Source organism: Phocoena sinus, chromosome 11, assembly GCF_008692025.1.
Source record: "Phocoena sinus isolate mPhoSin1 chromosome 11, mPhoSin1.pri, whole genome shotgun sequence".
NCBI classification, from domain to species: Eukaryota; Metazoa; Chordata; class Mammalia; order Artiodactyla; family Phocoenidae; genus Phocoena; species Phocoena sinus.
This window is the reverse complement of record NC_045773.1, coordinates 62,500,445-62,526,600: the sequence shown is the minus strand read 5'-3', so window position 1 is coordinate 62,526,600 and position 26,156 is coordinate 62,500,445. Positions and strand designations below refer to the sequence as shown.

At 36.5% G+C, this 26,156-nt stretch overlaps 1 protein-coding gene across 1 annotated transcript in view; it reads left to right on the top strand.

The window, feature by feature from the left end:
- Nucleotides 1-26,156, top strand: part of MLIP (muscular LMNA interacting protein) — a 164,826-nt gene that overhangs the window by 40,934 nt on the left and 97,736 nt on the right. Inside the window, exons 5-9 of the mRNA XM_032648901.1 lie at nt 970-1,041; nt 11,149-11,214; nt 11,298-11,381; nt 11,496-11,555; nt 24,439-24,483. Coding sequence (XP_032504792.1) covers nt 970-1,041; nt 11,149-11,214; nt 11,298-11,381; nt 11,496-11,555; nt 24,439-24,483 — 327 coding nt within the window. The remainder of the gene's footprint in view (nt 1-969; nt 1,042-11,148; nt 11,215-11,297; nt 11,382-11,495; nt 11,556-24,438; nt 24,484-26,156) is intronic.

Here is a 26,156-nt window from a genome sequence, read left to right as displayed (position 1 = left end):
CCCCCCTCCACCTCCCGCAGTCTCCGCCCGCGGAGGGGCTTCCTAGTGTGTGGAAACTTTTCCTCCTTCACAGCTCCCTCCCACTGGTGCAGGTGCCGTCCTTATTCTTTTGTCTCTGTTTTTTCTTTTGCCCTACCCAGTTACGTGGGGAGTTTCTTGCCTTTTGGGAGGTCTGAGGTCTTCTGCCAGCCTTCAGTAGGAGTTCTGTAGGAGTTGTTCCACGTGTGGATGTATTTCTGGTGTATCCGTGGGGAGGAAGGCGATCTCCGCGTCTTACTCTTCCGCCATCTTCAAGGTCCCCCCCAGAATGTTTTATCATTTGATTCATTAACATCACTGTATTAGAAAGTGCAGGAAAGGGTGATAAGGTTTAAAAAAATGAAATTAAGATCAAGAGCATGGCCTTCTAGGTTTTCCATTATGGAGTTAAATTGCTGATATCACTTCTATTCAAAATATACTACTTTCTAAAAATTACTGCTAAATGTTATGTGTTCTGATCATTGTTTTTATGAATGATGCAAGAGAATGTATTGAGTTCAATTAAACTTATTGGCATAATATTTGTTTATTATGACACTATAAAAAAAGAATTGCTTTCCTTTGAGAATCAAGCAAAAATACCCCAAATATTTATACAATAGTATTCTTCTCAGGGCATGCTGCTAATGAGAAATCTATATATAACTTTGTAAAAATGAATGTTTTTAAGTTCTGAAATGATATAGCCTATACTTGCCTATAATCTCTAGGCTGATATTTTACTGTGATATTTCTTTGCTTCTCATTCTAATAAAATATTAACATGATAAACTAATTTTTTTCTGGCAAAAACAAGTTGTTGAAGCATAATCACTGCTTTCTTCATTTGATAACATGTGGTTTAACTGGGTAGAACTAGTCTAAATTTATGTCACATTCTTTCCCCTTTTCAACTCCACTCTTGCTTTCTGGTTACCCCCATTCTAGCAATACAAGACCAAGTCCAGCTACAAGGCTTTTGCAGCAATCCCAACAAACACATTGCTTTTGGAACAGAAGGTCAGTGTTGGCTCAAAAGCAGAGTGAATTTTGGTGATGTTTTCTAAAATTGCTTATGTCATTTTTGTTATGTTTAAAAAAAATTCTGTTTTCAAGTTCTGCCTTTACTAAAATAAAATGCTGCTCTTAGTTTAGGATGACATAGTGAAAGCATCTTGGATAGAATTGGAGACATCACTGATTTATTGGTCAAGTCTTGGTAGGAGCCTGGAGTATCCAAGCTACTAAGCAGCTCTGAGAAACTTGATTCAGATTTGGGTACATCCCTGTCCTTTGGAATTTTAAATGGTTATTAATATTTAAGAGCTTCTACCTCTATTCACATTGATCAATAGAGTAGAGGTAAAATGGGGTTACGTGTGGGCAACTGGCCACCTTTGAAATTTGATGATTAATAGTGGCTTCCACAGGGTGGAAATATTATAGCCAAACATCCAACTTAGCCTCTTAAATCCCATCACGGTCTGAACATCGTTATCCATTTTCCTCAGCCATTGATCTGACCTCCATGAATGGGAGGGAGGGTTTGATATCCCTTCCAATGACCCAGCTATTTTCACATGGCTCCAGGGCATTTTTGACTTGCTATTGAGTCATTAACTGTAAAATTACAGGATTCTGCTTCAGTAGGTAAATTAAATTAAAGCCCCTTGTTTCATAAGTCCATTACAAATACTCAAATGAAGCCCCAGTGGAGGATCATATCAGAATTGAAGTGAAATCAATTACCAGGTCTATGACATGATACATTTCTTATGTTATTTTTATGATATTTATTTTGGCAATTTATCTTTGCATGAAGCCCATTTTTTTCTGTGCAATTATAGTGTTTCAAGTAATGTTATAATTTGTCAAAATGTTAATGTTTGCAACCAGGTGGTATTTTGACCACTGGCTTGTGAGCCTACATTCTTGTTATTTTAGCATGATCTGGAGAATAAAACTGTTATATATGCTTTTGTCTAAAAAAGTAGGAATTGTTAGTGGGATATTCTAAGTGGTATATAGGTGAACATTGGTTGGCAATATCTCTTATATCATGTATCTCTGATAACAAATTCCCAATTATCCACCTGTGGCCCAGAGTCTATGCTCTATATATCTGAATGCCTTGAACTGGAGGTGGGAGGTGAGGGGGCCATCTGTAACTTTTTCTCTAGCTTCTCTTCTGAATTTTGACCTTCTATGGTTCATTGAAAGATGAGATGGGCGTAAAACACCAATTTCAGGAGGTTTCAGGAGGCTTCAAGAAGTGACACCTTCACCAGATGCCCCTTATCCTATTTTCTAGAGTTAAATATTATGTGGAGTCATAGTAGAAGTGTTCCCTCACCATAGACCTTCTCCCCATTTCAGATGGACATTTCCAAAATCTGGTCACAAGTGCCTGTCTTCACAGAAATGGGAGAAGCTCTCCCACTCAGTAGCCAGGCAGAGAGAATAGGGGCTGTTCTGCCACAGTGTCCTTCCCTCATGCTGGCCAGCTCTCTTCTCTTCCAATTCAGTGGATTTTCGAGATTATAATCCATGAGGAATGATTAGCTTAATTTCAAATTGCATCACAAACTCATTTCATAAATGTCTATGGTGGTATCGTTTTGCATTGAACCTAATGCAAGTTCATTTGGGAGAGGTTTTGTGTTTTTAATTTTGAATAAAACATACTCTTCAGTAAAATTATTATTTTTATTTTTAGTACCACAACATGTAAATATCATGATATCTAGTTTAAAATATCTAAGTTTAAATATCATGATATCTAATTTAAAATATCTAATAAAATTATCTAGTGTGGATAATGGTCTCTTGGCTAAGATGTTGGTTTTGGACAATAAATATTTGAATTCTTTGAAGGTCACAGGATATAACATGATGTTTGTTTTTCTTTAGAGCCTTTTATAATTCCACATTTTTTTTTTTTTTTTGGCTGGCTTTCCCATGTTATGTATTCCTCAATAAGAGATTTTACTCTGTAAGAATTTTTAAATAACAAAAGTATTATCCCAAGATTTCATGAGAGTTTATTTCTATTTTCAGTAATATTTCTTGAATGGTATTGTGCTGTTTCTTTCATGGTTGTTGTTTTTAAAAAATAAATCTGGTAATTTCGATCATTTTGCCCAACTGTTTATACAATAAAACTCATCCTATGACATTAAAATCAAAGGGACTTATTTCTGAGTTGAGTGAGTAAATTAAAACTATAATCATCAGAGACATCTATTTGGGAGAGGATTAACATTTTGGAATATTTTAAATCACAGAAGCTTTTCTGAGATCCCTTTAATATCTTACAGAACAGCACAATTAGGGGGTAGGATGATGGCGCAGTGTCATCACAATATTCTGTTAGGGTCTGTGCTGTGGAACGCCTTGAAGATAGAAAAAGCACATTTACTTCATCTTAAGATAGATGGACAATTAATTCTCTCCCCCAACCGGATTTTTTACACCACATTCTGTTTTATAGCATATAGTATAATTAATGAGGAACCAGAATCACTTTAAAAAATAATACTATTTTTAAAAGCAAAATTTTCTCCAAATTGAAGTACAGGCATCCCTTCCAATCAGATATTAGGCTTTCATTGAATCCTTGGATTGGTTTCAGTTTTAATCACCCCTTGATGAAACCCATAATTTTCAAAAGAGTACATTTTGTTGGCAGGGGACATGAGGTTTCTGATACTTCAATTCTGTAATTTATTGTCTGTGTCAAACTTAAATTTATAGCTTATTCCATTTTCTATCATTTTTTCCCCTATGAACTTTTAGGAGGGAAGAATTTTTAACTAAAGCCTTAACTAAGGCTTTACAGCCATCATATTTTAATGTGTTGGTGTTGGGGTCTTTGACTTAATCTCCTGCCAATAATCATCTTCTCTAAGATTGAGATGAGGATGTAATACAAGTGATTATAAAACAGGAACAAAATAATCAGATGAATGTGCATTTGTGACTGTCCTTATTACAATATGTTCAACAATATACTAGACTCTGTAGAGGAAATAAGTTTGATATGGACATTATTTTTTAGTCTCAATGTGGGTACTGCTGTCCTTTTCAGAGAATGTTGAAGATCTCTCTCTCTCTTATTGACTAATTTTTCTTCTTAATCATCTGAGTCTGATAGCAATAGGTAAAAAGTTAAAATTAAACTGAAGGGCACATTTTAATATTCTAAATAAATGGATTATTATTTTTATTGAGCAATTGTGTTAAGGAAAGGAAAGATGAAGGGATATTTCCTTGAAATCAAATATTGCCAATATATATTGTCTCAGAGTGATTAATTTTTTTCCATGAAAGAATACACTTTTTCCTTGTAAGTAATTTATCTGTTCCCTTCCTCAAAATTATTTCTCAGGATAAAATCAAGGCTAGGGTTAGGTACTGTTTCCCAACAAATGATATTACTATGCATTTAATTCATAAGCTTAATGTGTTTGAAAGAATTTTAGAGTAGCTCAATTTTATAAATAGCACCTATAAATTATAGGATTAATTATTTAAATGAAAGGTACAGGAGAAAAATTATTTTATTTTTCCTGGTGGAAGGAGGATAAAGAACAACTGTTTTGAAGACAGTAGTAAAAACTGTGCTACAAAAATAGAAAGGTAAAGATTTGAGATATCTTGTCAATTGTCAAATCATTTTATTCTAAGTTGCCAGTTTAATTTTTTAAAACATGAGTTGGTAAACTCCAATCTGATTAAACATATGTTGTTGGGTGAGACTATTTTAGGATCTTTGCATGTCTCAAAAATTTAACAAAATCTGGTTACCAACTTAGCATATGGTATAGACTAGAGAGACATCTCTTAATTTAGGTTAGTTCAAGAAGTAAATGTGTTCCCAATTTCTCTAACAATGGAAAAGTGCCCAGGACCCAGATCTATACCAATTGGTTCTTCTTGGGCAGTTGTCTACCATGCAACTATTTCTTTTAAGGCGCTTAGTAAACCATATTAAAGTATGCATACTGGTTGTTTTTTTTTTTTTCTACTATAAACTATTTGAGAAAACCTAGTAGTTTTTGTTAAACATTCATTGAATGAATTAATTTAGTTTGCACCTGGGTAGGTCTCTTAAATTTCCAATTTTATTCCACACGATTTTAAAACAATTTTTTGCTCATAGGATTGTAAAAATAAGGGGGCCTCGTATATGGCAATTAGGATGATGATAAGCGTCTTCCTTTAGGGTAGAATAAGCTTCATCAATTCTAATTCCATGGAAAAGATATAAAAGGCCTTCTGCTACAAGGAAAGTAAGTTGGTTTTAGACTTGGTAATTTTTAATGGTTAAAGAATACAATCACAATGGCTGCCATACTGAGTACTTTAGCATGTCAGACACTGAGCTAAATGCTTTACTATCCTCACAACTCTGTGAAAATTTTGATGCTCCAAAATGTCAACTAAATTTCCCAAAGCTGCAGGGCTAGTGAGTTGCTGAAATGGACCTTAAGTGGGATCTGATTATCCCTTAGCTTTTCCCTGTTCACCATGCAACAGTGACATCAATTAGCTAAAGTGAAATATTGAGCAAGAGGTGATGTTTTGGATAATATTTTATTACTTGCTAGAATATATTTAAATCTTCATCAAATTAGAGCAGCAGAAGTTTTTTGTTTTTTTTTTTAATGAGGAACAGTTAAAGGGAATTGGAAATAGCTTAGTTCTGACAAGACTTGAGTTAGTGAGGGTTTACAAAGCAGCCCAATTTTTTGAGTTATTAAAAGAGAGGTGGTGAATTACAGTAGAGGAGGTGCTGGCTGGGAATCAGGAACACCCTTCTGATATACTTGATTAAACGAAGAAAAAGTCTGGTGGCTTTGCCATTAAGTCTTCAGGAACAGGTTTGAAACTGGCCGTAATGACTTGCCAAAACTCCCTTCCTTCTGTGTGAGAAGAACAGACATTTAACCCTTCAGAGATCTTGGGATTAAAAACACCAAGTAAATTTCCTCAATTCTTGAAATTTTTAAACCAATCATATGAAAATAATCTGCTGATAAATATTCCTAGACCTTTAAAGAAGCTGTAATTTTATATATTGGAGGCCTCTTTGGCTTACAGCATACATTTCCCCCTTTTCTTCAGATCTGAATGCTATTCAGACCTGAATCTCCAACTAGAGAATCAAAATGAGATTTATTTAGATGAGAATATCTCCAATCCTACAAATGGTTTTGTATTAATGACTGAAAATCAAGCAAATCTCTTGTAGTCACAGGGTTTATTCTACCAAATAGCTGGTCAGATTAACAAAGAATAGAAGTTTTGGGGTTTCTGCCTGAATTGTTTTTTGGGAGGTTAATTTTATCATTATTAAAATACAGTACTCGCCCATGAAATTTTTGAAATCCAATCCAGTTAGATAGTTCAGGCATCACAAAAAATTTACAAGCCCTTTTAGAGTATCCTCTCTATGGAAGGAGTTTACTTTCTAACTCTTAGAGTGCAACTAATTCATTCTATTTTCAGATTTTTAGAACTTAATCCTATTTCCAGAAAGAGCAGGTTCTAATCAGTCTGCTGATTCAATATATCTGACTTAACAGTGTTTGCAATTCCATGAGAGATGCTCCTTTTGGATGGGTAACACATATTACAGTGTGTGGTCATATATTCTCATAAAGACTTTGATTTACAATGCTTGCTCCTAGTTCTTACCTCTTAATTATAATGTCATGCTGAGCTCAGAAACTATTTTCTTCTAAAAGGAGAGTCACTATGTCTTTTTTCAAAAACTGGGCCCCAAAGTTGGTTGTGCTGAGTAAAATATAACCACTTTTAATGAGACTATTTCTAACCATTAGTTAAGAATCTTTAAAAATAGGATTCAGGGCTTCCCTGGTGGTGCAGTGGTTGAGAGTCCGCTTGCCGATGCAGGGGACGCGGGTTCGTGCCGCGGTCCAGCAAGATCCCACATGCCGCGGAGCGGCTGGGCCTGTGAGCCATGGCCACTGAGCCTGAGCGTCTGGAGCCTGTGCTCCGCAACGGGAGAGGCCACAGCAGTGAGGGGCCCGCGTACTGCAAAAAAAAAAAAAAAAAAAATAGGATTCAAAGCATGTTCCATTTATGCCTCACTTGGCTATCAGCCAGTTTGGTAGAAAATATATGTTTTTTAAATAAAATCTTTAATTGGAGAATATTCTGAGAGAACTTCACTCAAAATGAATAAATCTAAAGAAATATCAGTACAATCCTGCCGGGCTAAGTTGTCAAAAAGCAATCTACGGTCAGGCTTCACATTAATGGAGATTTAATATATTTTCTTTTAATACATTTTTGTACTACAGAGAAAAAACCTACTTTTTATGGCTGCTAGAAGGAGTGGATCAAGATGATATATTTGACAGAGAACTCCTTGTCAATAAAAAAATCAATTCTAGTGAATTTCAAGGCTATTCAAACTTAGAATAATCCCCCTTCCAAATTTTAATGCAGTTTGAGTATTATCTCCATTTCAAAGTTTCAGCATTACTGACTGAATACTAGTTATCTTCCTTAATTTTCCAAGCATTCTGAGTAGATAGTTTTTTCATTCTTTGAGTAAATTTCAATACTTTAAGTAGCATAATAAAAGTTGTGTTTTCCTATAGTAATTTCCCACGAGGTAACCTTCGTGATTTTGGCTGAAAAAATATTTGCTCATTATATTAACATGGATCACATACTCAGATCTTTGATGGTAAACACATTTAATTGAAATATGGGAAAATAAACTGTTACTTAAAATATTCAGAGTTTAAACTTCTTCTCTAGAGCATTTTACCAAGGCATATTAAGATCATATTCTTTCTATGATTCATTTATTCATTTAACTCCATTTATTTGTCAGTCTGCCCTTTCAAGTCATCCTAAAGATCTTTACTGAAGACATATCATGTGTTCTATCCTTAGAACGCCAAGATAAATACCATAGTTTCCTAATTGTTATAGGACAAATGGTCCAGTAGAGAGGAGATACAGTTGAAGAGTAATGATGATACAATATGCTTAAGGCATGTATGGAATGATGCAGTGCCCCAAGGAGGGAGGGGCAGATTTTGCCTGGTGCAAACGCCAAAATATATTATAAAGGAGCTGGATTAGGATTTTTAGGATGAATACGAATTCTAAGTGAGTTGAGGATGGAGGAGGGATAATCTAGGCAAAGTTAACAACGTGTGCTTGGAAGGTCAGCACAAGTTCAAAGAACTCAAGTGATCCATTGTGGTTAAAGAGCAGCATGCAAGTGAGGAGTGGGTAGAAGGTGTTGTTGGAGAGCAAGGAAGAGCTAGACCAAGGTTCTCTCCTAAGGAGTTTGTTGTTAATCCTGGTCACTAATTAATTTTTTTCTTCTTCTTTTTTTTTTTTTTTTCCTTTTTTAACTTTACAAGTATTTTCTCCCAGTCTTTGGCTTTTTAAAATTTTTTTTGAGTATAATTGCTTTACAATGTTGTGTTAGCTTCTGCTCTACAATGAACTGAATCAGCTATATGTATACCTATATCCCCTCCCTCTGGGTCATTAATTTCTGACTTTATCCTTCTCTATAATGATCGTCATAGTTAGAAGCCATGTGTAGTGTAAAGCCTAAAATTAAAGCCCAATACTACCTGCTTGGCACCTGGTAGAATTGAGAGGGCCTCAGCTGGTCTAATTGCAAGCTCACCTCCCCACTCTGCTCCCCCAGATAAGGTCCCCTAACCCTCCCTATCAAACCGACCAGGTGCAGTGCCTACTTATTCAAACAAGCCGACCACACCCTTCTAAGGAAGCAGGGACGCCTCACTCTCTTGATCCTACAAAACCTGCCTTCCACAGCCCCTGTTGTTCACTGTTCCCCGAGCACAGCTCTTATGTGGCCCTGATGGAATGCACAGTTTCTTCCCCTGGGCCGTGACCACCTCTGACTACTAAACTGCTGTTGATTTCACCTGTCCAGTGTCAGGTGTCATGTATTCGGCCATCCCCATCACCACAGAGTGGGAAGCCCTTCCCCTCCCCACCAACAGGGTAAATAGGAGGTGATTAGAACACCATGTCAAGGAAAAATTAAGCTGTCTGAACACCAGCAAGGAGTTATCTTTACGACATCTTCTGTTCCCTGCTATTCATTACTCATGATTAATCAAAAATATAGAGGATGGGCTTCCCTGGTGGCGCAGTGGTTGAGAGTCCGCCTGCCGATGCAGGGGACACGGGTTCGTGCCCCGGTCCGGGAGGATCCCACATGTCGTGGAGCGGCTGGGCCCGTGAGCCATGGCCGCTGAGCCTGTGCATCCGGAACCTGTGTTCCACAACCGGAGAGGCCACAACAGTGAGAGGCCCGCGTACTGCAAAAAAAAGAAAAAAATATATAGAGGATGGAGGAGGAGAGGAAAAGAGATTTTTTTTATGGTAGGAAAGAGGCAGTCTCAAGAGTTTCTATTAGGTTATCATAGCCAATATTTTATATTTTATTTAATGCAGAGAAATAGATTTTGAAAAAATGATTTTCAGACAGTACTTTCCTTTGTGAGTTATTGAAATAAGGGGGAGAGCTTAACATAATAAATGTTTATTTCCTCCCCACAACACAGTGAGGTATAGCTCAACTTGGCCATTCAGTATGGCTCTCTGTCGGTGACTCAGCGATGTAGACTATTTCCATTTTGCATCTTAGGTATATGCTAATAAAAACATTTGGTTGTATCGCGCAAAATAGAGATTAAGACACAAAGCACTATTAGGGATATAGAGGGTTACCTCATAATGACAAACTTTTAATTCATGAGGAAGGTATACTTCTAATTATGAATGTAGCTAATAAAATGGTTTCAAACTACATTGAGAAAAATTGCTAAGATCACAGGGAGAAATTAACAGACTCACTACAATTCTGTGAGATTTTATGGTGACTTTCAATTAATTGATGATTTTCAATTATTAATAGAATAAAGAAAAAGAAAGTAGTAAAACTAAGATGATTTGAAAAAAAATGAAAAATCGTGATCTGATAGATACACACACACACACACACACACACACACACACACAGCTCTGCAACCAACAGTTAGAGAATAGATGTTTTCTTTAACATAAATGGAATATTTACAAAAAACTAATCATGTCTTATACCATAAATCTCACACTACATAAGAAATGGCTATTTTGAAAAGTTCTATGGTTATAACTAAATAAGTAGGAAATTTAAAAATTGGGGGAAAAAAACCCTTATATTTTAAAAAAATTAGAAAGAAAAACTACCTTAATGGAAATACCTAAAAATGTATTTAGAATTGAATGACAGTGACCATACAACATATCACAACTTGTAGAATGCAACAAAAGGGATTCTTTGAGGGAAAATAGGATAAATCCAAAGAATGTAGAAGGAAATAAATAGTAAGGATATGAACAGAAACTACTGAAATGGAATGTGAATATGCCAAATAAGATCAAAGTCAAAAGTTAGTCCAATTAAGAGATTAGAAATGGATAATTCTACATGGAACTTGATTAATAAAAAAGCAGGTGGACACAAATAATTATTAGAAATGATGAAGGGGATGGACCAAGATGGCAACATAGGCAGCTTCTGAACTACTCACCTACTAGGGACACATTGAATATAAAGCTGCACATGGAGAAATTCCCTCAGAGAAATCCAGAAACCAGCTGAGTGACTCCAGCATCTCAGATTCGAAACCTGGCAGGAATGGCTGAGATACATTCTTGTCATCAACCCCATCCCTGGCACAGTGCCAAACAATTGGGAGGGAAACCCCAGCTCCCAATTTTGCCCTGAGGTTGCAGGCTGTACATCTAATGTCCCAGCTTTTAAGGCTCCCACCCAAGGGACAAGCCCCCAAAATACCTAGCTACAAAAGCCAATGGGGCTCGTGCCCACAAAAACTACGAGACTCCTTATATTGGAGATACTAGTTCCACAGGAGAAAGTAGGCAGTTGTGGGCAATGCCTCCAGGTCAGAGAATAGCTCATCAAATGTTTCAAAGATATTTCTTCTTGGAAACATTGAGACATACAGGGCTTTCTTTGAATTCAGACTTTACTACATGTATATTTGACTAAAATCCTCACATGAGAACTATTTCATTTATTATCACTAGGCACTAGACGAACCAGCCAAGACAGAGAGCATCTCCAAGGACAACACATTAGATCCACCTCTGGAGGTAATGGCTTCAGATCACCTCTGCTTTTGAAATGCAATCCCGAAACTCACTGCTAACCCAGTACCTGGTTTCAATTCTTCCAGTTGTGTTTCCCTGAACAGCTCAGGCAGCAAACTGAAGAGCTCTGTGCTACCATTGATAAGGTCTTACAGGATTCCTTGTCTATGGTAATGCCTTAGACTAGACCGTGCAATTCAAACCTTTGCTTTGCTTCACTTCATTTCCCTCTGCTTGGCTAGGATGGATGCATCATAAGCTTGTCCTTTTTTTTTTTTTTCTAGCATTCTTCTGATTCTCCTTCAAGTTCCCTACAGACATTTTTGGGTTCTGACGCAATGAAAGTATGTATGTATTTAATATAATTTACTGAACCATAATATAGAAATATTAATGATTTTTAAACTGCAGGTCAAGGCCCAGTAGTGATTTGGGAAATTAGTGGATAGCAACTAGCATTGTGTTTTTTTTGTTTTTTGTTTGTTTATTTGTTGTTAGCAAACAGCATATTAAAATAGAATAATAAGAATGTAAACTATCAATCAGACTGTATTATTCCAAGCAGTGAGTAGGTATTGTTGACATTTATTTCAATTCATTTACATGTACAGGTATAGGCATGTGTATATAGGTTGCAGTAAAATCTATTTCTAACTGTAGGTCAAGTTCAAAACAGTTTGAAAGCCAAAGTATTAGACTGTGTTGTTATATGTTGGCATTTAAGATATAGAAATGTATGTAGAATTTGTGACTTATTCTCATCCCAAATCATAGCTTCAGTCCTTATGTAATTCAGAGCCCTTACACTTGTAGAAACTGAAAATGAGGTAGACTAAAGTAGTGTTAGTCTTAGAGCTTTCACACTGGTATTATTTCTGGAATTCTTTTCTTTTGGTTAACTGAATTTATTTCATTGTTCGTTGACTCAGAGGGACAGAATCCTGGATATTTTAGATCATTTGAGAACTACTAAAGCATTGTTATAATTGAATATTTAAGTACTCCCTTCTTATCATGTAGTCTTTTTCATTTGTTGGGATAAAATATTACATTTCTCCAAGTTATTTTTTTTTTTGAATGCTTTGTACAGATCTACTTACCCAAATTTCAAAATGATTGTGGTTTTTCTTTTATTGATAATTGTTAGGTTTTTTTGGTCAGTCTTATTTTCTCTCTTGGAATTAGTATAAATACTTTTTGCATATTCTTTTTCAAAATTGGACATTGTATGTATAAAGTAGATTTTATTGAATTTTACTTATTTAAAAATTTTTATTAGAGTTGATTTACAAAGTTGTGTTTAAAGTAGATTTTAAATGTACAGAATTGCCTATAACTAAAACAGTATTTCTAATTTTCAATTGGAACATTATAGACAAATATCCTTTAATAATGATGTAGAAGCCAGGTAATCACTCATTGTCAGTATTATTATATTTTAGTAGAGAGAACCTGCAAATGGATAGCTATAGCTTCTCTATTTGTAACCTATTTTGTATATTCTTTAAGTCTTTTAATCTAAAGATAGAAAAGTTTGATTTGCCAGAGACTATATAAATTTTAAATGTATTTTTTTCTCATTTCATTTGTTGAACATATAAAAATATCCTATATTACATTAAATGTAATAGGAATAAGACTTAAGTAACATGTGAGTAATAACCTGTATTATTGATTTATTTAACAAATATTTAACGCTTATAGTGTTAAAGATACATTATTCTAGGCCATTCAATTTAAGGCAATTTTTCATTTAACAAATATTTATTAGTACTTACTATGGGCTTGGTACTGTGAGGTACTATGGTGATAAGTGTGAGCAAGGCAGAGTAATCGGAGAGGCGTATTTCTTTTTTTCAATTGAAGTAGATTTACAATGTAGTGTTAGTTTCAGGTTACAGCACAGTGATTCAGTTATACAAATATACATATATGTATTCTTTTTCAGACTCTTTTCCCTTATAGGTTATTACAAAATATTGAGTATAGTTCCCTATGCTATACAGTAGAGCCTTGTTGTTTATCTATTTTATATACAGGAGTATGTATATGTTAATCCCAGCTTCCTAATGTACCCCTCCCCACACCCCCTTTCCCCTTTAGTAACCATAAATTTGTTTTCTATGTCTGTGGGTCTGTTCTGTTTTGTAAATAAGTTCATTTGTACTTGTTTTTTTTTAGATTCCACATATAAAGTGATATCATACGGTATTTGTCTTTGTCTGACTTACATCAGTTAGTATGATAATTGTTAGGTCCATCCATGTTGCTGCAAATGGCATTGTTTCACTATTTTTTATGGCTGAGTAATATTCCATTGTCTATATGTACCACATCTTCTTTATCCATGCATCTGTCAACAGACATTTAGATTGCTTCCATGTCTTGACTATTGTAAATAGTGCTGCAATGAACATTGGGGTGCATGTATCTTTTCAAATTGGAGTTTTTTCTGGATATAAGCCCAGGAGTGGGATTGCAGGATCATATGGTGGTTCTATTTTTAGTTTTTTAAGGAACCGCCATACTGTTCTCCATAGTAGCTGTACCAATTTACATTCCCACCAACAAGGTAGGGGGGTTCCTTTTTCTCCACACTGAGAGGTGTACTTTGGATATAACGATCTGAAAGTAGGATTCAAACTGAGACCATGAGGGAAAGAAGCCAGTCATAGAAAGATCAGGGAGAATGGCTTTCAGGAAGAGGATTAAGCACGTGCAAATATCCTGGCAGGAAAGAGCTTAGTGTGCATGAAGAAGGCCAGTGTGGTTGCAGTATGGTGAACAGTGTGAAATGAGGTGAGAAAGGGGTGTAGGGACGGCGAGGATACTTACATGCCATGCCATGAAGTTTGGATTCCAGGGAAAATGGGAAGATATAAAAATATGGGGGGGATAATATGAAACCATTGAGAAAGCTGGCTGATGGCTGCTGTGATGAGGCTACCAAGGTCAGAGGAACCATGATGGTGGCCTGGTGCAGAGGAGCTGCAGAGAAGCACTGAGTATGAAAGAGATATTGCAGCCTTGCTTGGGTTTGGATGTGTGCAGAGAAGGAGAAGAGAATCGTGGAAGAGCTCCTGCTCTTTGCCTCGACGGTAGACAAACGTGAAGGAGGCTCAGTGTGGTAGAGGGAAGAGGGTTATGTTTATTTGGATAAGGTAAGTTCAAGATGTGTGTCAGGGGGGCCTTAACCTATGTGGCTGGAGCTGGTACGAGAGATCAGGGAATGACTGGTACGTCGATGCTGTGGACACCCGGTATGGAGCTCCCAGGAACAAAATATTGCAGGTCCAATCAAGGAGAATGAAAGTCTATTGTGCTCAGAGCAGTGTGGTAACATGGAAGCTACAAGAGCACAGTGTTTAAGAGAGTGTGATCGTGGTGATTGTTGCCAAGAAAAAGAACAAATAAGGCTAGAGAAGTGTTCATAAGATTTGACTTTGATTTTGAAACTATATTGCTATTGCTTATGTGTTTATTCTCATCATTTTGATTTTTCTAGCCTTTATTAGCCTATAAAGTCCTTGTGAACCTGAGGCTGTTCTTTTTATTTTTATTTTTTTTTTATTTTTTATTTTTTTGGAAAGGAAAGTTTGCTTTATTTCAGATGCCACCAACCAGGGGCTGGGGGGAAGGGGGAGGGCGGGAGGCTGTTCTTTTTAGTCTCATATGAAAATTGTGACCTTATATATTGATACATAACATATATGTAATTTTTAATTCATGTTTTCCTAGATGTATCTTTTATTACTTTTTTCTACTATTATTTTTTTTACTATTTTCTATTACTTTATTTTTTTATCTTTTTGTACACTCATCTTATTTTCTTCAAGACAACATATTCTGGATATCACTTTTATATTTGATCTGAAATTCTGTTTATCTGGGACCTTAAGCCATTAGCAATTACTGTAATTCTTCTTATATTAGGACTAATATCTCCCATCTTATTTTATATTTGCTACTTGAAATGTTTTCTTTTTTGACTTTCCTGCTTTCCTTTGGATATTTTGATATTTACTGGTTTGAAAATTTTACTTTGCTTTTTTGTTACTTTTCATATTTACCTCTAAATTATTAAAGACAATAATTATGCTTATTTTCCTATCAATTTTAAAGCTTACATATATCTTTTTCTAAACTTAAGTACCACAGGATTTTTCACTTTCCTGTTGTTTTTAATCAAGATCTATCTGTCTATCTATCTATGCATATGTATGTAGACGTAGTTTGTTAGTAGTTTTTGGACTTCTAGATCTGAATTTTATATGGTTATATTTTTCTTGATTTCTTCTTTATTTAGACACATACTTTATTTAGATCCTTATTTCTTACACATTCATAGCTTTCTCCTGGATTTATTTTTCTTCTTGTTGACCTCTTGGTTGTATTCAATAAGGTCTTTTTGTATTGATTCTATTGCCTGTGTTCCTGAGATTATCATTATTTTGCCCTTTCTTTTATTTATTTTTAGTTAAATTTATTTATTTATTTTTTAATAGATCTTTATTGGAGTATAATTGCTTCACAATACTGTGTTAGTCTCTGTTGTACAACAAAGTGAATCAGCCATATGCATATATGTATCCCCATATCCCCTCCCTCTTGAGCCTCCCTCCCACCCTCCCTATCCCACCCCTCTAGGTTGTCGCAAAGCACAGAGCTGATTTCCCTGGGCTATGCTACTGCTTCCCACTAGCTATCTATTTTACATTTGGTAATGTATATATGTTGATGCTACTCTCACTTTGCTCCAGCTTCCCCCTCCCCCACCCACCATGTCCTCAAGTCCATTCTCTTCTATGTCTAAGGCTTTATTCCTGCCCTGCCACTAGGTTCATCAGTATCATTTTAAAAAATTTTAGATTCCATATATATGCGTTAGCATATGGTATTTGTTTTTTTCTTTCTGACTTACTTTACTCTCTGTGACAGACTGTAGGTCCATCTACCTCATTACAAATAACTCAACTTCATTTCTTTTTATCGTGAGTAATATTCCATTGTATATATGTGCCACATGTTCTTTATCTATTCATCTGTGGGTGGACATTTAGGTTGGTTCCATGTCCTGGTTATTATAAATAGTGCTGCAATGAACATTGTGGTATGTCTCTTTTATTTAAGAATTTTAAAAATTATTTATTTAATTTATTTATTTTTGGCCGCATTGGGTCTTCATTGCTGCACGCAGGTTTTCTGTAGTTTGGTGAGTGGGGGCTACTCTTTGTTTCAGTGCGTGGTCTCCTTGTTGCAGTGGCTTGTCTTGTTGCAGAGCATGGGCTCTAGGCAGATGGGCTTCAGTATTTGTGGCATGTGACCTGAGTAGTTGTGGCTCGCGGGCTCTAGAGTGCAGGCTCAGTAGTTGTGGTGCACGGGCTTAGTTGCTCTGCGGCATGTGGGATCTTCCCAGACCAGGGCTGGAACCTGTGTCCCCTGCATTGGTAGGTGGATTCTTAACCACTGCGCCACCAGGGAAGCCCACATGTCTCTTTTAGAATTATTGTTTTCTCAGGGTATATGCCCAGTAGTGGGATTGTTGGGTCATATGGTAGTTCTATTTTTAGATTTTTAAGGAACCTCCATACTGTTCTCAATAGTGGCTTATCAATTTACATTCCCACCAACAATGAAAGAGGGTTCCCTTTTCACCACACCCATTCCAGCATTTACTGTTTCTAGATTTTTTGATAATGGCCATCTGACAGGTGTGAGGTGATTGCTCATTGTAGTTTTTTTTTTTTTTTTTTTTGCGCTATGCGGGCCTCTCACTGCTGTGGCCTCTCCCGTTGCGGAGCACAGGCTCCGGACGCGCAGGCTCAGCAGCCATGGGTCACGGGCCAGCCACTCCGTGGCATGTGGGATCTTCCCGGACTGGGGCACGAGCCCGCATCCCCTGCATCGGCAGGCGGACTCTCAACCACTGCGCCACCAGGGAAGCCCCACATTGTAGTTTTGATTTGCCTTTCTCTAATAATTAGTGATGTTGAGCATCTTTTCATGTGCTTCTTGGCCAGCTGTATGTCTTCTTTGGTGAAATGTCTATTTAGGCCTTCTGCCCATTTTTAAATTGGATTGTTTGTTTTTCTGATATTGAGCTCCATGAGCTTTTCGTATATTTTCGAGATTAATCCTTTGTCCATTGATTCGTTTGCAAATATTTTCTCCCATTCTGAGGGTTGTCTTTTCATCTGGTTTATGTTTTCCTTTGCTGTGCAAAAGTTTTAAGCTTAATTAGGTCCCATGTGTTTATTTTTGTTTACTATTTTGTTTTCTATTTTGTTTTTATTAATCTAAGAGTTGGGTCCAAAAATATCTTGCTGTGGTTTATGTCAAAGAGTGTTTTTCCTATGTTTTCCTCTAAGAGTTTTATACTGTCCAGTATTACATTTAGGTCTTTAATCTATTTAGAGTTTATTTTTGTGTACGGTGTTAGTTAGTGTTCTAATTTCATTCTTTCACATATAGCTGTCCAGTTTTCCTAGCACCACTTATTGAAGAGGGTTTCTTTTCTCCATTGTATGTTCTTGCCCCTTTGTCATAAATTAAGTGACTGTATGTGTGTGGGTTTATCTCTGGGCTTTCTATCCTTTACCATTGATCTATATTTCTGTTTTTGTGCCAGTACCATACTGTCTTGATTACTGTAGCTTTGTAATATATTTTGAAGTTGGAGAGCCTGATTCCTTCAGCTCCGTTTTTCTTTCTCAAGATTGCTTTGGCTATTTGTGGTCTTTTGTGTTTCCATATGAATTGCAACATTTTGTGTTCTAATTCTGTGAAGAATGCCATTGGTAGTTTGATAAGGATTGCACTAAATCTGTAGATTGCTTTGGGTAGTATAGTCATTTTCACAATATTGATTTGTCCAATCCAAGAACATGGCATATTTCTCCAACTGTTTATGTCATCTTTGATTTCTTTCATCAGTGTTTTATAGTTTTCTGAGTACAAGTCTTTCGCCTCCTTAGGCAGGTTTATTCCTAGGTATTTTATTTTTTTTGTTTCAGTGGTAGATGGGATTGTTTCCTTAATTTCTCTTTTTGATTTTTCATTGTTAGTGTATAGGAAGACCAAAGATTTCTGTGCATTAATTTTGTATCTTGTACCTTACCAAATTCATTGATTAGTTCTAGTAGTTTTCTGGTGGCATCTTTAGGATTTTCTATGTATAGTATCATGTCTTCTGCAAACAGTGAGAGTTTTATTTCTTCTTTTCAATTTGTATTCCTTTTATTTGTTTTTCTTCTCTGATTGTTGTGGCTAGGACTTCCAAAACTATGTTGAATAGGAGTGGTGAAAGTGGACATCCTTGTCTTGTTCCTGATCTTAGAGGAAATGCTTTCAATTTTTCTCCATTGAGTATGTGGTTTAATGTGGGTTTGTCATAAATGACCTTTATTATATTGAGGTAGGTTCCCTCTATCCCAATTTTCTGTAGAGATTTTTGTCATAAATGGGTGTTGAATTTTGTCAAAAGGTTTTTCTGCATCTATTGAGGTGATCATATGGTTTTATTCCTTAATTTATTAATATGGTGTATCACATTGATTGATTTGCATATATTGAAGAATCCTTGCATCCCTGGGATAAATCCCACTTGATCATGGTGTATGATCCTTTTAATATGTTGTTGGATTCTGTTTGCTAGTATCTTGTTGAGGATTTTTGCATCTATGTTCATCAGTGATATTGGTCTATAATTTTTTGTGTGTGATATCTTTTCTGGTTTTTGTATCAGGGTGATGGTGACTTTGTAAAATGAATGTGGGAGTGTTCCTCACTCTGCACTTTTTTGGAAGAGTTTGAGAAGGATAGGTGTTAGCTGTTCTCTAAATGTTTGATAGAATTCATCTGTGAAGCTATCTGGACCTGGACTTTTGTTTATTGGAAGATTTTTAATTACAGTTTCAATTTCATTCCTTGTGATATGTCTGTTTATATTTTCTAACCCTTCCTGGTTCAGTCTTGGAAAATTGTACCTTTCCAAAAAATTTTCCATTTCTTCATAGTTGTCCATTTTATTGGCATATAGTTGTTTGTAGCAGTCTCTTATAATTCTTTGTATTTCTCTGGTGTCAGTTGTGATTCCTCCTTTTTCATTTCTAATTTTATTGATTTGCATCCACTCCCTTTTTTTCTTGATGAGTTTGGCTAAGGGTTTATCGATTTTGTTTATCTTCTCAAAGAGCCAGTTTTTAGTTCTATTGATCTTTGCTATTGTTTTCTTCATTTCTATTTCATTTATTTCTGCTCTGTTCCTTATGATTTCTTTCCTTCTACTGAGTTTGGGTTTTCTTTGTTCTTCTTTCTCTAGTTGCTTTAGGGGTGGTGTTAGATTGTTTATCTGAGATTTTTCTTGTTTCTTGAGGTGAGATTGAATTGCTATAAACTTCCCTCTTAGAACTGCTTTTGCTGAGTGCCATAGGTTTTGCATCATCGTGTTTCCATTGTCATTTTGTTTCTATATATTTTTAAAATTTCTTCTTTAATTTCTTCAGTGATCTCTTGCTTATTTAGTATTAGTAGTGCACTGTTTAGCCTCCATGTATTTGTGTTTTTTACAGTTTTTTTTCCTGTAATTGTTTTCCAGTTTCATAGTGTTGTCATCAGAAAAGATGTTTGATATGATTTCAGTTTTCTTAAATTTTCTGAGGCTTGATATTTTTTATTTTTTATTTTTATTTTATTTATTTATTTACTTATTTGTGGTATGTGGACCTCTCACTGTTGTGGCCTCTCCCATTGTGGGGCACAGGCTCTGGACGTGCAGGCTCAGCGGCCATGGCTCACGGGCCCAGCCGCTCTGCGGCATGTGGGATCCTCCCGGACTGGGGTACGAACCTGCGTCCCCTGCATCGGCAGGCAGACTCTCAACCATTGCGCCACCAGGGAAGCCCTGAGGCTTGATTTTTGACCCCAGATGTGATCTATCCTGAAGAATGTTCTGTGTGCACTTGATAAGAAAGTTTATTCTGCCACTCTCAGGTGGAATGTTAAATAAATATCAGTTAAATCTATCTGGTCTATTGTGTTATTTAAAGCTTTTGTTTCCTTATTTATGTTCTGTTTGGATAATCTGTCCATTGGTGTAAGTGGGGTGTTAAAGTCCCCTACTATTGTTGTGTTACTGTCGATTTCCCAATTCATGGTTGTTAGCATTTGCCTTATGTATTGAGGTGCTCCTATGTTGGGTGTATAAACATTTACAATTGTTATATCTTCTTTCTGAATTGATCCCTTGAACATTATGTAGTTTCCTTCCTTATCTCTTGTATCTCTTTAAAGTCTATTTTATCTGATATGAGTATTGCTACTCCAGCTTTCTTTTGATTTCCATTTGCATGGAGTGTCTTTTTACAACCCCTCACTTTTAGTCTGTATGTGTCCCTAGATATGAAGTGGGTGTCTTGTAGACAACATATATACGGGTCTTGTTTTTGTATCCATTCAGCCAGTCTGTGTCTTTTGGTTGGGGCATTTATGCCATTTACATTCAAGGTTATTGTTGATATGTATGTTTATTACCATTTTCTTAATCACTTTTGGTTTGTTTTTGTGGGTCTTTTTCTTCTCTTGTGTTTCCCGCCTAGAGAAGTTTCTTTAGCATTTGTTGTAAAGCTGGTTTGGTGGTGCTGAATTCTCTTAGCTTTTGCTTGTCTGAAAAGCTTTTGATTTCTCTGTGGAATCTGAATGAGATCCTTGCTGGATAGAGTAATCACGGTTGTAGATTTTTCTCTTTCATCACTTTAAGTATAACCTGCCACTCCCTTTTAGCCTGAAGAGTTTCTGCTAAAAAATCAGTGGATAACCTTATGGGGATTCCTTTGTATGTTATTTTTTGTTTTTCTCTTGCTGCTTTTAATATTTTTAGTTTGAATTTAATTTTTGTTTTTCTGATTAATGTGCATCTTCATGTGTTTCTCATACAGTTTATCTTGTAGGGAACTCTCTGTGCTTCCTGGGCTTGGGTGACTTTCCTTTTCCATGGGAAAGGATTATAGTGGGAAGTTTTCCACTATAATCTTTTCAAATAATTTCTCAGACCCCTTCTTTTTCTCTTCTTCTTCTGTGACCCCTATAATTTGAATGTTGGTGTGATTAGTTTTGTCTCAGAGGTCTCTGAGCTTGTCTTCAATTATTTTCATTCGTTTTTCTTTATTCTGCTTCTTGGCAGTTATTTCCACCATTTTGTCTTCCAGCTCACTTACTCATTCCTCTGCCTCAGTTATTCTGTTATTGATTCCTTCTAGTATATTTTTCATTTCAGTTATTGTATTGTTCATCTCTGTTTGTTTGTTCTTTAGTTCTTCAGACCTTTGTTAAACATTTCTTGTATTTTCCTAATCCATGCTTCCATTCTATTTCCGAGATTCTGGATCATCTGTACTATCATTACTCTGAATTCTTTTTCAGGTAGATTGCCAATTTCCTCTTCATTTATTTGGTCTTGTAGGTTTTTGCCTTGCTTCTTCATCTGTGACATATTTTTTGCCTTCTCATTTTTTTTTTTTTTTTTTGATGAGTGGGATTGTGTTCCTATCTTACTGGTTGTTTGGACTGAGGCTTCCAACACTGGAGTTTGTAGGCTGTTGGGTATAGCTGCGTCTTAGTGCCAAGATGATGACCTCTGGGACATTACTCCGATGAATATTCCTTGGGGTCTGAGGTTCTCTGTTAGTTCAGTGGTTTGGACTCAGATCTCCCATCACAGGACCTTTGGCCTGACTCCCGGCTTGTGAACCAATATCCCACAAGCTGTGCAGGGCAGCAGAAAAAGAAAAAAAAAGAACAATAACAAAGTAAAAAATAAAATTAGACTAGGAAACTAACAGATATGTTAGAAAGAATATAAAGATAAAAATATAGATGAAACAACAACCAGAAGGCAAAACAGAACCACAATAGTAAGAAAGAGGAGGAGAAAAAATCCAAAAAGGTGGAAATGGCCTTGGCTGTGGAAGGCATGTCCTAAGCAAGGGTGGGGTTTGAGCAGTGGGTGGGATCTATGCTTAAGACCCACAGGGCTGGCAAAGGCCCTGGGAGGTATGGAGGGTGGGGCTTAGGCTTAATGGAACAGAAGGGGCCCAGGTGTGCCTCCTACCTCTGGTCTCAGAGAGCAGGGGCCCCACCTGGGAGCCCAGCAGGCTTCTCAGGCTCAAGTAGGCAAGGCAAATGCCCTCTGTGCCTCTCCTTCTCCTCTGGTCCTGGAAGGTCTCTCCCTCCTGCCTCTCTTGTTCTCCCCCCAGCCTCCATCCTATGCCCCCAGGACCAACGTAGCCCAGAGGGTGACTCTGAATGCTTAGGACATGGCCCAAGAGCCAGGCAGACTTCCCCAGCCTATTGGGCAGGGGAAACTCTGGGTGCACTCCCCCCAGTCCAAGCCCCTGAGTGTCCCTCCACTTGGGAACCCCTCCCCTCTCTCAGCCACCCCTCAGGGCCACCCATCTTGTCTGGCCTCCACTTCTCCTTCCCCCTCAGTCCCCCCACATCCTACCAGTTCGCTTGGGGGCTCCTCTCATTTCCTTGGGCATCGAGGTCCCCCACCAGTGTCCAGCACGTATCCTAGTTGTGGGGAGACATGAACTCCACATCTTCCCACACTGTCATCTTGACTCTGCCCTCCCGTCTTTTAAATTATGGTTTTGCTGGATGTAAAATTATAGGTCCCCTCTTTTCAGCAGTTTTTGCCCTAGGTTCTTTTTTTTTCAACAACATAACTTGTGAAGTATTTTGTCAGCATGATATTTACTCCTCTGCTACAGAGTGATCATTTACAGAGTGGCACTGTGATCTTTTAGAATTTTATATTTATCTATGATGTTACTGATTTTTCCTATTATGTGTCTAAATGTGCTTTGTTTTTCTCTTATGTATCTCTTTGACCTTTCATCTGAAGTTTTCACTCTTTTTTCCCCCCTTACATTTAAGATAGTTTTAGTCATTATTTTTTTTCAAACACTTCTTTCCTCCTAGGACTCTTACTAGACTGATTTTGTCACTTTTGCTTCTGTATTCTATATCTCTTAATCTTTAAATATTTTCTTAATTTATTGCTTCCTAATGCCTCTAAGAGGATTCGTCAATCTGATACGCCAGTTCAAGAATCTGTTCAGTATCTACTATATTCTTCAGTCTCTATGTTCAGTTCTTTACTATAGCTTATATAGTTCTGTTTTAAAAGTCAGGTTTATTGAGGTATAATTTACCTACTGTAAAATTTTCCTTTTTAGTATACAGTTCTATGAGTTTTGACAAAGCATAGAGTTGTGTAACCTCCACCACATCCAAGATATAAAACTTCCATCAAAAGAAAAAGTTTCCTTGTGCTCCTTTGTAGTCTATTCCTCCCTGCAACCCAAGTGCACTTGCATGTATCCATAGCTAATTTCTTATTTTTTATTGAAATATAGTTGATGTACAATATTATTTCATAATTTTTAATGAAATCAGTTAGCTTAATTGAGAGAGTTTCCTCAGCCATGTTTTGCATCTCCAGTACAAATTTAGAGAAAATATATGATACGGTCCATCCAGGTTTTTGTTGTTGTTGTTAGTTTTTGTGAGTTTGTCACAAGGAGAGAAGGAAGCAAGATAAATTAAGGTACTATTAAAATGGCTGAGAATATGAAACATGTAATGAGAGAGGCAGTAAAGCCATAATGGAGCTGGGAAGTCTCATTGATTTGGAAGTCTCAGTGAGGCTGAAGAAATGTTGTTTTGGGATATTTGAGAAATGAAGATGGTAGATGAGAAGTAGAGTTCTAAGAGGAGGATGTGAAAATGAAATTTCAAAAGTTTTCCATTTTATTTGTGAAGGTGACATCTAGGGATGGTCCTGGCAGCGGATGATTGAAAAGGAGTGGATAAGAGTATCTTTGGAGTTGAGCAGCTCAAAGAATTGAGGGGATAGAGACTTATGTGTGAATTTTGAAATTGCCAAAATTACATAAGGAACTATTATGATCCATGAATGAACATCATCAATAAATAAGATAAAACTTTCTAGAAAGCTGATCAATAACAGCAATGAAAAAAACAATAAAGTGATAGTGTTTAATGAAATAATTTTCAAAGGGACAGGGGGTTTTGTAAAGAAAAGAGGGAGCAATGGTTAGAAAGTCTTAATAGGAAAAAAAAGGTGAACATATTTATCCCAGAAGTTGAATCTTTTAACATTTTCTTGATTACTTCAGTAATGTAATTGTTTTTATTTTCATACAGATGCCTACAACTCTTCCAAGAGCAGCTGGCCGAGAAACCAAATATGTAAGTCCCTTCATAATTATACATACTGCTTTTTATTTTATTTTATTTTTTTTGCGGTACACAGGCCTCTCACTGTTGTGGTCGCTCCCGTTGTGGAGCACAGCTCCAGACTCGCAGGCTCAGCGGCCATGGCTTACAGGCCCAGCCGCTCCGCGGCATGTGGGATCTTCCTGGACCAGGGCACGAACCTGCTTCCCCTGCATCGGCAGGTGGACTCTCAACCACTGCGCCACCAGGGAAGCCCCATACTGCTTTTTTAATGGGTGCATGTGCATGCTTTGGAGGAAACTCAATTATATAGTCATTTAAATTGAATTAGTTGAATTTTTCATAAATGGAAGGGGTAGGATGGTATGATTGGCCCAGAGGTGGAAAATCACATTATGTCAGGTAAGTTTATTGAATAAATTCCTTCTTAAGTGAGGTCTCATTTGATTAGTTTGGCTGAATCAAACAGAATTCTAACACCTGCTTTCTGTCTTTCTAATTATCAAGGCTTAGATGACATTTTCATTTCTGTAATGGTTTATCATGCTTATTATGAAAGAGTCAACTCACATAGCTGAAACATTAAGATTTGTCTGTTTCTAATGGGATTGCCAATTTATTTGATTTGGACTAGTTTGTTGCTTTCTTTCATTTAAATTTTCAAATAAATCGATTTCTACCTATGAGCAAAAATATAGTAATAATGGGTACGTAGGTATAGACTCACACACTTGATTCAATTAATTGTGGAGATCTGGCTCCAAACATCCTAGATGCACACTCACACACATAGCCTCATCCCTTTCCTATTCTTTATTTACCTAATAATCCATCATGTGGCCAACTTCTGCTTCTGACCCAACATATTCTAGTATAAGCAAGATTGTCTCATAAGCAAGTGTTTAGCTTTTAGTTTAAAACAAACCAGTAAACTATTCCCTTTAGTTTATACTTCATATTTTCTACTATGTAGTTTTCATAATCATCATCATTCAGAGTCAATAATTAGTAAATATAAATTTTGTGACGTATCTTCTTTGCAATTTATACATTTCTGCCTTCTTTAGAACCTCCCTAAGGCAGATAATAAATTGGGTGAAGTTACTGAGCTTCATCACATTCAGAAAATAATGTTTGGAAGGTATGGATAGGAACACTACTTAGAACATTTTCTAGAAGCCTTCACTGTTATTTTCTGCTATTACTGGAAGTCATTTGGAGTAATACTTAAAAGAGTGGAGGCAGTTAGCGGGCTATACTCAAGTTTTAATCACAGTGTTGCTGCTTGTTAATGAATCCTGGAAAGTCACTTAACCTCTCTATGCCTTAATTTTTTTCATCTATAAAATTGGGATACTAATATTTAGTTGATGTAAGATTTATAACTGTTAACATATGAAAAGCCCTTACTGTAGTCTGACACATAGAAATGATTCAATAAATAATGGTTCTCCCCTTTTTTCCCTCTCTTTTTCCTTAGTTTTTCCCTTCATCCATGTCTCCCCCCTTCTCTTCCCTCTCCTTATCTTGGAAAGACTAGACGCACCATGATTTAGCTGAGTTCCTTGATTCTTCAGTTGGATATAAGAAAAGAAAGTCCCTAAAAATGCTTCTATTTTTTTGTGACTGAGACATTCTACAAGAGGCAGACCCAAGAAAAGTAGCTAGAATATTCTTTACTCTCA